The sequence below is a fragment of the Oncorhynchus kisutch genome, linkage group LG7 (genome assembly GCF_002021735.2).
Source record: "Oncorhynchus kisutch isolate 150728-3 linkage group LG7, Okis_V2, whole genome shotgun sequence".
In the NCBI taxonomy this organism is placed as follows: domain Eukaryota; kingdom Metazoa; phylum Chordata; class Actinopteri; order Salmoniformes; family Salmonidae; genus Oncorhynchus; species Oncorhynchus kisutch.
In genome coordinates this window covers 33,545,690-33,558,540 of record NC_034180.2, presented here as the reverse complement: position 1 = coordinate 33,558,540, position 12,851 = coordinate 33,545,690, and the positions used below count along the sequence as shown (strand labels likewise).

General features: G+C 41.5%; 1 protein-coding gene and 1 pseudogene across 1 annotated transcript; both read left to right on the top strand.

Moving 5' to 3' along the window:
- The first annotated feature begins 2,217 nt into the window (after window positions 1-2,217).
- lrrc74a (leucine rich repeat containing 74A) lies at window positions 2,218-6,694 on the top strand. The gene is made up of 13 exons (XM_031828520.1): window positions 2,218-2,326; window positions 2,446-2,636; window positions 3,422-3,529; window positions 3,760-3,853; window positions 3,959-4,008; window positions 4,107-4,188; window positions 4,329-4,414; window positions 4,530-4,724; window positions 4,810-4,905; window positions 4,986-5,129; window positions 5,351-5,455; window positions 5,608-5,693; window positions 6,022-6,694. Exons 1-13 carry the CDS (start codon window positions 2,218-2,220, stop codon window positions 6,635-6,637), a joined length of 1,962 nt encoding a protein of 653 aa, XP_031684380.1. The 3' UTR covers window positions 6,638-6,694.
- A 2,144-nt stretch (window positions 6,695-8,838) lies between these two features.
- Window positions 8,839-12,182, top strand: LOC109893755 (olfactomedin-like; annotated as a pseudogene).
- Window positions 12,183-12,851: the final 669 nt, after the last annotated feature.

The window sequence follows — 12,851 nt, the reverse complement described above, 5'->3', positions numbered from 1 at the left end:
GCTCCCTACACAGGAATAACAAATATAAAGTCCAGAGTCAGATCACACAACACTTAAATGTAGACACGCTGTCTGTGAGAAGAGGAATCGACCCATGAAATCCCTCTATATACTTGCCTGCCACATCTGTATATGCCATCTGTAGTATTCATAACCGACAATCCACCCTGACATGGTCCAAACAGACTGACACAAACATACCTGGTTCTGGACTCTGGGTTGTTGTGTATTGGCAGTTGTCATCGATGCCCACGATGCATGGCCAAAGGGGGGTAAACACCCTCCTATCATGGATATTGTAGGACACATCCTCTTGACCTGATATCTGCCACACAGAGGAAACAAAACACAAGTAACTTACAATTGATGACAACAACAAGCCATTTTCCATAGAAGCAGTGGTGGGAAAAGTACCCAATCGTCATACTAGAGCAAATGTAAAGATATCTTAATAGAAAATGACTCAAGTGAAAGGCACCCAGTAAAATATTGCTTGAGGAAAAAGGAAAAGTATTTGGTTTTAAATATACTTAAGTATCAATAGTAAATGCAATTACTCAAATATACTGAAGTATCCAAAATAAAAGTATAAATCCTTTCAAATTCCTTATTAGGCAAAACAGATGGCACAATTTTCTTGTTTTAATTTTGATTTATTTAAGGATAGCCAGGGGCACACTTCAATACTCAGAACGTGGGGGGCTGGGTGGAGATGGAATTCCTCTGTAAAGTGGTTCTCCTGGACCTCCTGAACACATGATCTACACATGGGAAAAACATACAGCTCAATTCCCAACAAGAGACACAGACATCATTTACAAACAAAGCATTTGTGTTTAGTGAGTCCACCAAATCAGAGGCAGTATGTCCAGGGTGGTTCTCTTGATACGTGAGTGAATTGGACCATTTTCCTGTCCTGCCTAAGCATTAGAAATGTAACAGGTACTTTTGGGTGTCAGGGAAAATGTATGGAGTAAAAAGTACATTATTTTCTTTAGGAATGTGGTGGAGTAATAGTTGTCAAAAAATATAAACAGTAAAGTACAGATACTTTAAAACTAGTTGTTATGGGTATTTTTTACTTAAGTACTTTACACCACTGGCTCACCAGCAGAGTTCGCGAAAATGTACAGGCACTAGCCTATTATGACAATGTCTCAAATGGTGCTCTACAAATTCAAAATTACACTGAAATGCATGTGTGCATGTGGTTTACCTAAAACACAGTTTCTACGCCGTGTTAGCGAGTAAAGTTCGTAAAATGTCAGGCTCCTGAACATGTTCTCCTCTAATGACTGCTCCAATGTTGTCAACTATATTCCAGAGTTTCGCTATTGGCTCCTTGATTTGTCGGAATCTTACGTTTTTGCCGTTGCGGCACACATGCAGTCCCCTTTCCTAGCGTTTTGCCCCCTCTTCCGCCGAACATTCCTCCCCTTTTTTGCCTGTGTGTGGGCTGTTGCTGTAACTTCTGTTTGCGGCAGAATAGAGTGGAAAAAGTCGCTAAATTATATCAAAATCATATAAACGCCAAAGACAGTCTGAAAAATAGATGATTTTGTCGCTAGAATCATTTACCAATAAAAAGTCGATACATATAGCGACAACGTCACTAAATTATCTAGTCTGCTAGCTATGATTGTCTTTAAATTCGTTCAATAATCATACCTCAATGCAATGTCCTTGCTACATGGAATCCTTGCGACGTCCCAAATTGACATTTTGAAATGGTTAGGTAAGGGTATAGGATAAAAACATCCCAAGGATTCCAGGTAGAACTAACCGTGACTGCTGCAACCACCTCAGTGCCCGATTATCATTTTACTGTAGATTTAAAGATGACAGTGACAACAAATAAAACAAATTCAACAACAAGAAAGCTGCTCATGTAGGAATATTTGTAGAAGATTGTCATGGTCTGGAACTAGGAATGCAGCATTTTGTTTGTGCGTTGTAGGTAAACACTCAATAGGCCTTCTCTTAGCCTTTCCCTGTGAGTGGTGAATTCTTTATGACACACCATGGTCTCCTTAGGATTGAATTACAGTTTGGGACAACTCAGGTGGGTATTTGATTTCACTGTTGCAACAACAGTTGCTCAGCCCTCACAGATACCAGTGCATAATGTGGGAAGAGCCAAAGTCATAACGGGAAGTAAAATACAAATTCAACAAACATGTTTTAGACCGGGAGTATGTGACTGTTAGGACAGAGAAGATGTCTGTCCTATCACTCGAGTCCCTCTGCCTAGCAGATAATGACAGTCCATCCTCTGCAGAAGACCTAGACTTGGAGGATAAGTGGGATACAGACCTGGAGGTTGATGGTGAGTAGGCTATTATATTGACATTTTATGGATAATAACACATCAGCTCACTGTTGTTATTACAATGCATCATTGTTGGTATTGTAAGTTGATTTGTTTGATGCATGTCTCAAACTGATGGTTGTCATTGTTAGAGGTGAAAAAACCCAGTAAAGACACATCGACTGCTGAGATATACCTGCAGGCCTGCAAGCTGGTCGGGGTGGTTCCTGTCTCCTACTTCCTCCGGAACCTAGGCACCTCCACCATGAACCTCAACCACCATGGACTGGGACCTCCAGGGGGCAAGGCACTAGCCATCACCCTGGTGGTAAGTCTGGTGGATGTCTATTAACATAATATCCACTTCAAGGAACGCTCTTTATGTTCAAGGAATGCTCTTTATGTTCAAGGAACGCTCTATATGTTCAAGGAATGCTCTTTATGTTCATGGAACGCTCTATATGTTCAAGGAACGCTCTATATGTTCAAGGAACGCTCTATATGTTCAAGGAACGCTCTATATGTTCAAGGAATGCTCTTTATGTTCTATATGTTCAAGGAACGCTCTATATGTTCAAGGAATGCTCTTTATGTTCAAGGAATGCTCTTTATGTTCAAGGAATGCTCTTTATGTTCAAGGAATGCTCTTTATGTTCAAGGAACGCTCTTTATGTTCAAGGAATGCTCTTTATGTTCAAGGAATGCTCTTTATGTTCAAGGAATGCTCTTTATGTTCAAGGAGCGCTCTTTATGTTCTATATGTTCAAAGAACGCTCTATGTTCAAGGAATGCTCTTTATGTTCTATATGTTCAAAGAACGCTCTATGTTCAAGGAATGCTCTTTATGTTCTATATGTTCAAGGAACGCTCTATATGTTCAAGGAACGCTCTATGTTCAAGGAACGCTCTATATGTTCAAGGAACGCTCTATATGTTCAAGGAACGCTCTATATGTTCAAGGAACGCTCTATATGTTCAAGGAACGCTCTATATGTTCAAGGAACGCTCTTTATGTTCAAGGAACGCTCTATATGTTCAAGGAACGCTCTATATGTTCAAGGAACGCTCTATAAGTTCAAGGAATGCTCTTTATGTTCCAATGTTTCTTCTCAGACTGACATGCACATCACCAACCTGGAGTTGGCAGACAACTATCTGCTGGCTGAGGGAGCCAGATACCTTCTAGAGATGTTAAAGGCAAATTTCACCATTCAGCATCTGGTAAGTTTGTATGAGATGGTCTTTAGGCAGCTCTTTGTAAGAAGGTAAAGTAATTGTATCTGGTATCTCTATAACATGTTTATTCAGAAGTGGGATATGTATGACATGATATGTCCCACAATCCTTGATTTGATTTGCATCTGCCACAAGAGGGCATAAGAGTCTTGCGGGTCATGCTTTCATGATGGAATTATAGCTCTGTGTTAACATGCCCACTGTTTGTCTCGTAGGATTTGTCCAACAATCACCTACAGTCTGAAGGGGCTGAGTGCATTACAAAAATGTTGCTCGATAACATTTCCATCAAATCCATCAAACTTTCAGGTAGTACACACAGATTTGACAATGGAAACAAAAAGAATGGTCTGTTAGATACTATATTTCTCTACTCTATTTCTGAATCTTTTTATATAAACAATTTCTTCACAGGGAATGGATTCATAGAGGACGATGCTAAAAGTTTTGCAGATGCCCTGGCAGTAAGTGAAAAGAAATGACATTCAAACATGCAGGCATATTGATGATATTACTATCATTGGAATCTATATCTAGCTACTTGCAATATCTCTCCCTTTAGAGCAACTACAGAGTGAAGGAGCTGGACTTGAGCCACAATCAGTTCTGTGGGAGAGGTGGGGAGCATCTGGGCCAGATGTTAGGTAGATACCTTTTCACTTTGTATCTCACTTCATTATGGCTAAGCAGTCTCATGGAGTATACAGGCAAATGGAGTCATTAGGGTTAGAATCATGCACAATGTGAGTGTTTTGCATCTGCTGTCACTGACGTGATCCTACAGCAAACAATGAAGCTCTGGAGGTACTAGACTTGAGCTGGAACCATCTGAGAATGAAAGGAGCTGTGGCTTTCTGTGCTGGCCTCAAGGTTTGGATAAACATACTCAACCCAATTCGCACATTTAAGGTGTAAGTTTGTAAAAAAAGAAGATAAAAAAGAAGAGTAAAACAGTATGTGATCAAAATACCTACAATTCACATAGGTGAATGTGACCCTGAAACACCTGGACCTGTCCTGGAATGGCTTTGGGAATGAGGGGGCCTTGGCTTTAGGAGAGGCACTGAAATTCAACAACACTCTGGTGTACCTGGACCTCAACAACAACCGCATCACCAACGAGGGGGTGGGCATGCTGTGCAAGGGGCTGGAGGCCAATGACACTCTCAGAGCACTGAAGGTAGGTGCTTGATTGATAGGGTACACACCCATTGAACTGTGTGGTATGAAACTAGGGTGACTTTCTATGTTTTGTGTCCCCGCAGCTGGCTTATAACTCTCTGACAGTGGAGGGGGCGCTGGCTCTTGTTACCGTGGTCAAGAACACCCCCAAAACTGCTCTGGAGGAGATCAACATATCCGTGAGCGTTGTTGTTCTCTTCTTGATGTACAGAAGTGTTTTGGTCCCTGCATTTGAACTTAATTTTTTGTTTGTGTGTAGAATGTGTTGGTGAATGAGAACTTTGTGCAGCTGCTGGATCTGACATGCCAGGAGCATCCCTCTCTAGAGGTGCAGTATGCAGGGGTCGGGGGCTTTATTGCTAAGAAACCACCCAAACGCCTTGACCCAATGAAAGTAATCCAGGTACTGTGGTAGGCTACTGTTACTCATAAAACAATTTTAGTCATGTAGAAAAGTGGTAATCACATGTGATATCATTGCATACCAGTGCATTGTATTTTTTGTTTGTTTACGGCTAATTCTACAAACTATTTTGTCTGTTTTTAAAGACAGTGCAAGATTTGAAATAGGGGGGACTTTTGAGACAAAAAACCCAGTCGCAACTGCTCTTAATTTCTTTGAAGGATTATCTGGATGAACGGAAGCTGCGTCTTTGGGACTTCTTTCGGAAAATCGATAAAGATGGGACAATGCGAGTGCCTGTGGCAGACTTCAGGAAGGCTGTGCAGGTCACAAACTAATTGCTCATTCCATAGTCCCTGACATTTGCTAGGTCTGTTGAGCTAATGCATTTCCAATGCTCCAAGATGTACTTTATATTGAAGTTAGTGGCCAGCTAGCTCATAGTCTTTATTTGTTTACTCTTATGTAACCATTACAGCAATCCAACATCCCCTTGGATAGATACCAGATTGAGGAGTTGATTCAGAGACTGGATCGTGAAAGGACAGGGATGGTAGACTACAGGTGGGCTTTTATCATAAGAACAAACTGCCAGAGTGGGGAGACTATTATGGGTGTGTAAAGAAAACACCTAACATCAGCAATAACCTGAGAACTGAACAGAAACTAGTCATAAACTGTCTACACCTGTTTACCCTACAAACAAAACATGAGCAGATCTGTATGGTCAGAGTTTTGAAGTAGGGCAGTCTTATCTATGTGTAATTGCTTGTAGTGCCATGCCTATGTTTTCCCCATTCAAAAGCTGAGAAAGTCCAGTTTACATCTGACTTGAAATTAAATGAGTTTAAGTGAATCATCACATTAAATACATTCTTTGCTTTCTCCTCAGGGGCCTGGCCGACACCAGGAAGCAGATGATGAGGGACCACCGGCGGCAGCTGCGTAAGGTGGAGTCCCGTCAGAAGAAAGAGAAGCAGAAGAGCGAGCGCATCCTGAAGACCTTCCAGAGCGCCGTGGAGGCCAACACCCCCCGCAGCTCCATGGTTATGTCCCCAGGGGGCACCAAGGAGGACTCCAGTGGCCCCCAGCACTTCTCTGCCACCCCACTCAGCTCCTGGCACCACATTGTCATGTCCAACAGCAGCCGCTACTCTGTCACAAACCTGAGCAGTGAGCACATCCACCTCCCCATGCTAGGGGGCAGCACCCACCAACGGCCCACCAGTTCCCCCACCATGCGCTCCTACTCCCAGCCCAACCTGATGGATGACTCCCAACGATACACCCAATCCAAACCCTCCTCGGCCCAGGGGATGCTCTCTGACTCCAACCCTGATGTTGACCACACCAAGCTGAGCCCCACTGCCAACCACCTGACCAGGTCCAGTCCAGCACTGAACTCCAAGCAGCCAGACACTAAAACCAAAACCACCAAAGTGAAGAAAAAAAAGAAATGCGTGGATAAAACTCCACATGAACAGAATCAAACACAATCATCAAAGTGACTGCTGCTGCTGTGTCTTACTATGCAGTAACCGCTCCACTGACCCATCGTCATACAGTGGGGCAAAAAAGTATTTAGTCAGCCACCAATTGTGCAAGTTCTCCCACTTAAAAAGATGAGGCCTGTACTTTACATCATAGGTACACTTCAACTATGACAGACAAAATGAGAAGAAATATCCAGAAAATCACATTGTAGGATTTTTAATGAATTTATTTGCAAATTATGGTGGAAAATAAGTATTTGGTCACCTACAAACAAGCAAGAGTTCTGGCTCTCACAGACCTGTAACTTCTTCTTTAAGAGGCTCCTCTGTCCTCCACTCGTTACCTGTATTAATGGCACCTGTTTGAACTTGTTATCAGTATAAAAGACACCTGTCCACAACCTCAAACAGTCACACTCCAAACTCCACTATGGCCAAGACCAAAGAGCTGTCGAAGGACACCAGAAACAAAATTGTAGACCTGCACCAGGCTGGGAAGACTGAATCTGCAATAGGTAAGCAGCTTGGTTTGAAGAAATCAACTGTGGGAGCAATTATTAGGAAATGGAAGACATACAAGACCACTGATAATCTCCCTCGATCTGGGGCTCCACGCAAGATCTCACCCCATGGGGTCAAAATGATCGCAAAAATCCCAGAACCACACTGGGGGACCTAGTGAATGACCTGCAGAGAGCTGGGACCAAAGTAACAAAGCCTACCATCAGTAACACACTACGCCGCCAGGGACTCAAATCCTGCAGTGCCAGACGTGTCCCCCTGCTTAAGCCAGTACATGTCCAGGCCCGTCTGAAGTTTGCTAGAGAGCATTTGGATGATCCAGAAGAAGATTGGGAGAATGTCATATGGTCAGATGAAACCAAAATATAACTTTTTGGTAAAAACTCAACTCGTCGTGTTTGGAGGACAAAGAATGCTGAGTTGCATCCAAAGAACACCATACCTACTGTGAAGCATGGGGGTGGAAACATCATGCTTTGGGGCTGTTTTTCTGCAAAGGGACCAGGACGACTGATCCGTGTAAAGGAAAGAATGAATGGGGCCATGTATTGTGAGATTTTGAGTGAAAACCTCCTTCCATCAGCAAGGGCATTGAAGATGAAACGTGGCTGGGTCTTTCAGCATGACAATGATCCCAAACACACCGCCCGGGCAACGAAGGAGTGGCTTCGTAAGAAGCATTTCAAGGTCCTGCAGTGGCTTAGCCAGTCTCCAGATCTCAACCCCATAGAAAATATTTGGAGGGAGTTGAAAGTCCGTGTTGCCCAGCAAACAGCCCCAAAACATCACTGCTCTAGAGGAGATCTGCATGGAGGAATGGGCCAAAATACCAGCAACAGTGTGTGAAAACCTTGTGAAGACTTACAGAAAACATTTGACCTCTGTCATTGCCAACAAAGGGTATATAACAAAGTATTGAGATAAGCTTTTGTTATTGACCAAATACTTATTTTCCACCATAATTTGCAAATACATTTATTAAACATACTACAATGTGATTTTCTGGATTTGTTTTTCTCATTTTGTCTGTCATAGTTGAAGTGTACCTATGATGAGAATTACAGGCCTCTATCATCTTTTTAAGTGGGAGCTTGCACAATTGGTGGCTGACTAAATACTTTTTTGCCCCACTGTATATTATTTTTACTGGAAATATTCAAAATAGGTATTAATAATAATAATTACATAGAGTCCATGTATTACACAAAATAAATATTATTTCAGTATGCATGGCCACGTTTCATGCAAACCTTATTCCTACCCAGCTAAATTCGATGGTATGATTATCTTTAGTTGTTGGGTTAGTTGTTTAATTGATACTATGAACTATTTTGTTTAAGATACCATTTAGATACCATTTAGTACCAGGACTCTACCCAAGACTGTTCCTAACAACTCATATGGTCATGATACAGCTATGGTCAATGACCATGTCGACTTTTCACTTGAGATATTTCTCTTTTGTACGATTTAAAACTTTTTGTCTTGTGGTTGCTCATCTGTGTTCTCTGTCAGATCTCCTCCATGCTGGTGGTCCTGACCCAGCTGGAGTGGTACGATGAGAACCTGCTGCTGGTGACCCGTCGTGAGTACATCAAGATACAGCTCAAACTGAAGGAGTATGATAGGCACCACAACCAGATCTTCATATTATGAGGTATATTAGTACTTATATAATGATGTGTATCAGCCAAATGAAGGTCAGTTGTGGCTAATAAGCATGACTATATCTGAAATAAAATACTTTAAATGTTGTTTTCCATGCAGACAACAGTCCCTTATGCTGATAGCAAATTCAGTTCCAAACTTAAAGTTAGAGGAAACGTAGTTTTGGGCTGTAGACTTTGTTCATCTTCATGTACTGTAGTTATCAAACAGTGTCACCAACATTATAGCGGGATATTGTGATACTGTATTAGGGGATAATCTCTCTCAATATGCTGATGTTTATTAACAGTGAGAATCGCAGAATGGTGAACTTAACTAAACAACGGAGAGTTTTGACTGTGCGATATTAGATTGCTTCTTGTGTAAATATTTTCTGTCTGGATTTTAATGATTTGTATGTAAGAATTAATTAACAATAACCCCCTTCATTCCTGAGTATACTTAGTCTGCTCATTATTGATATCTAACCACATAGAAAATAAAAAGTGTTCAATTTAATTTGAAAGTTTACATGTGTAGACTACAGCAACGTGTCACGCCTTGGTCTTAGTATTTAGTATTTTCTTTATTATTTTGGTTAGGCCAGGGTGTGACATGGGGTTATTATGTGGTGTGTTTTGTCTTGGGGTTTTGTAGGTATTGGGATTGTGGCTTAGTGGGGTTATCTAGTATAGTCTTTGTTGTTTGTTGCAGTTGTTTATCGTCGTCTCTGATTGGGAACCATATTTAGGTAGCCATATTCTTTGATTGTTTCGTGGGTGATTGTTCCTGTCTCTGTGTTTTTTTGCACCAGATAGGCTGTTTAGGTTTTCATGTTACGTTTGTTGTTTTGTATTGTTCGTGTTTTTAATCTTTATTAAAGATGTATACAAGTAACCATGCTGCATTTTGGTCCGCTTCTCCTTCACCGGAAGAAAACCGTAACACAAAGTCTTGAAAAAACAAATGTTCTTTGTTCCCTTGTCTAAAAAATACTACGATAGACCCAATCCGCTTTGGCCATCATTTCCTGTAAATTAAAGAATCATTTACATAAGCCATTTATTATATCAGCAATGTATTATTCAAACATGCATAACAGTATTGATTGGACTATGGAACTCTGCTTGAGTGAATTAACTACTAAAATGTTGTTCATGGAAAAACTAGGGCAGAATCAAACACTTAAACCAGTACTATACTTCTTACCAACATACAATCTAAAGTCCCATGAGGAGAAATAAAGTAATATTTGTGTGCTGGAACTTGCTAGGCTATATAATTGGAATAAGGAGTAAAATTATTTATTATACTATCATATGCTTATGTCAACATATGATATCCTGCCACATTGCTGATGATTGATAGTAAGGTTACGCGGTTGATAATATCAGGTACCATCTATAACATGACGTCATCATATGTCCATATGGGCTGTTTCTCATGAACTCTATGTCCACATCATCATTGTGATCAATAAAAGGATAAGAGAGAGATTTCAGAAAATTGTATTAGATTATTTTATCAAACAAGGATGTCTGCATATATTGTGTCAAGAATTGAAGGGAGTCTATTACACAACAGCAGTAACTTTGGGAAGAAGCAAGATGTTTCTGATGAGCTGATAGGAGGGTCTTTAAAAATACAGAGCGAACAGACAAGGAGACTCACCGGAACAACACTTGAGACGAGATGGCTCCATTTCTACTGCTCCTGACTTTCCTTTGTCTTGGCTGGTAAGGGACATTCATTTTCTCCTTCCACTAAAACTTAACAGCTAGAGATACTTCCAAATAGACTGCCAGTTTACTACCATTGTGAAGTACCACTGTGAAGTTTACTCTGAACTTGTATTTTCCTCCAGCCAATGGAGGACTGGGACTCTGGCAATGTGACTGCATCTGTAGGGGAGTCTTGTAAACCTCGGAGGAGATGCATGTGTATATTTAACTGAGACCTCATTCACAGTATAGCCTACTAGATATCTTACACCAGGACTACCACCTGTGTCTCTCTTGCAGCTGGACAGTTCCAAGGGAAAGCTGGTGATCGTTTTGGCTGAGCTGAGGAACCTGACTATCAGAGTTGAGATTGTGGAGAGCGGCCCTGACCAGTACATCTGACTGGACTTCGAGCTTCTCAGGATCGAGCTGAGAGAGTTTGAATTGTTGGTGACACAGCTGAAGGATTCCCTCAACTCCTCCTCGCCTATGTTCGACAGCCTGTACACAGAGGTAAATGTGTGATAGTCATTCCGATATATTTGTCTATCTATTAATGACTGGCAGTGGCATAATAAATAAGTGACAGGCAATATGATGCAGGAGGAACGTTGCTGTGTGGAACTAAATACTTATTTGTCCTTTGTACACATGCATCCATAGATTCGCAACATGAGCCTGACTGTGAACCAGTTGGAGAGCTATGACAAGAGTAACCTGGAGGAGATCCGTAATGAGTTTGGAAAACTGCAGAAGAAGCTGGAGGAGTGCCAGAAGAACCAAGAGGAGGGCATAAAGCCAGATATTGGTAAGGAGCCTCTGTTATGGTAGCATTGTTGACATATTGTATCATTACATCAAAGCAGTAGTTTGTGGATTTGTTTGTCATACATATTATTAATAGCTATTTATATTTCCCCCCAGGCTCCTGCAACCACAAAGGCATCGCCAGTGTAGGGAAGCCAGTGGTCAGCCAACTGAATGCAAACTTGAATGCAGGCTACAGATTTGGGGGGTGGGGGAAAGACTCAAAACCCAATCGTGGCTTTGAATCAATGTATTTGTATGGTGCCTATAGCAGTGCCTCAGTGAATACATTTTATCTTTATTCCAACTTTATTCCAACTATAAAAATCTGAATTCATTTAAACAACATACCTTACCAAATGGATGGCAAGGTACTGGCAACAATTACATTGTTCATGGTAACACCCTGTATTACCAGAAAAACAGCCCATTCAGCATGGCTAAACTGAATTAGACCACATCCAAATATGACTACAGAGTCATTGAAAAGGCCAGTGCAACGTTCTCATACAGTTTCTCAGCCAATCAGAACATGGATTTCTCAGCCGTAAAATGGTCATTGCCAAAGTAAACGAGGATGAATTTGGTATAGAGGATGTATGGAGTACCGGTGTGTACAAATCATTGGTAGGTAATACCTTCATGGTGTGTGGTGTTCTCTATGCTACACCGAGGAGATATTCTACTCCTATGACACCAAAACAGAGCAGGAGAACTACCTCCGCGTTCCATTTGAGAAGTTCCAGGGTGAATATTTAAACCTGCACTACAACCCTATTGATCAGAGACTCTACATGTACAACAAGGGCTACTATGTGCCCTATAGTGTCAAGTTTATCAAAGACTAGATTCTCCCTCTGGTCTAATCGTATCTTGATTGATGTGACTGATACGACTTTCTGACAGCATGGGGCTTTGCTGAATAGATAGATATTCATTACTTTGCCTGATGCATTGACATGCATTCTAAAATCATGTCTCTTGAATTCCTGAAATAAAATCAAACTGAAGCATTGAAATAACTGTACGTGTTCTATTTTGGTTCATTTGAAATTGGATTGAAAAATAAAATGTGCATTATTATCATTACTAAAAATACCCAGCCCTACTGTGTCAGATTCCCTCCCATTACATAGACAGTCCAATGAGAAAGAGTATTGGGGTGCAGTATCCCACCCCTTAATTTTCAGTCGAATTTGAGTCAATCCGTATAACTAGCACCTCAATATGACTCATCCCCAGTATGATATCAGACCCCTCCCACCCTAGCTTAGGGCTGATGGGCTGGGCGCCTCCTTTCCTCCCCTCCTTTGGCTCAGGCTGGAGCTCCCACCCGGCTCCTCTGTAAGCAAGCCCTCCCCTGGGTTTGTTCTTTGTGCTCCAGTGAGAAGCTGGCTCCCACTGGTACTGAGGACCAAGTCAGAGCTGATTAGACTAACCAGGCAGGGTGAGCCCACATAGCAGCCACCCACTGCATATACAACAATGAACCAGGCACATTATTTTATTCATACGGTTTCAGGTAATTGTTG

Bases quoted from the DNA above. Each gene is read 5' to 3' on its own strand.
- lrrc74a (XM_031828520.1), top strand. From the start codon at position 2,218: ATGTCTGTCCTATCACTCGAGTCCCTCTGCCTAGCAGATAATGACAGT. The intron at 3,530-3,759 runs GTAAGTTTGTAT...TTTGTCTCGTAG, and splicing joins ATTTCACCATTCAGCATCTG to GATTTGTCCAACAATCACCT. The intron at 3,854-3,958 runs GTAGTACACACA...ATTTCTTCACAG, and splicing joins CAAATCCATCAAACTTTCAG to GGAATGGATTCATAGAGGAC.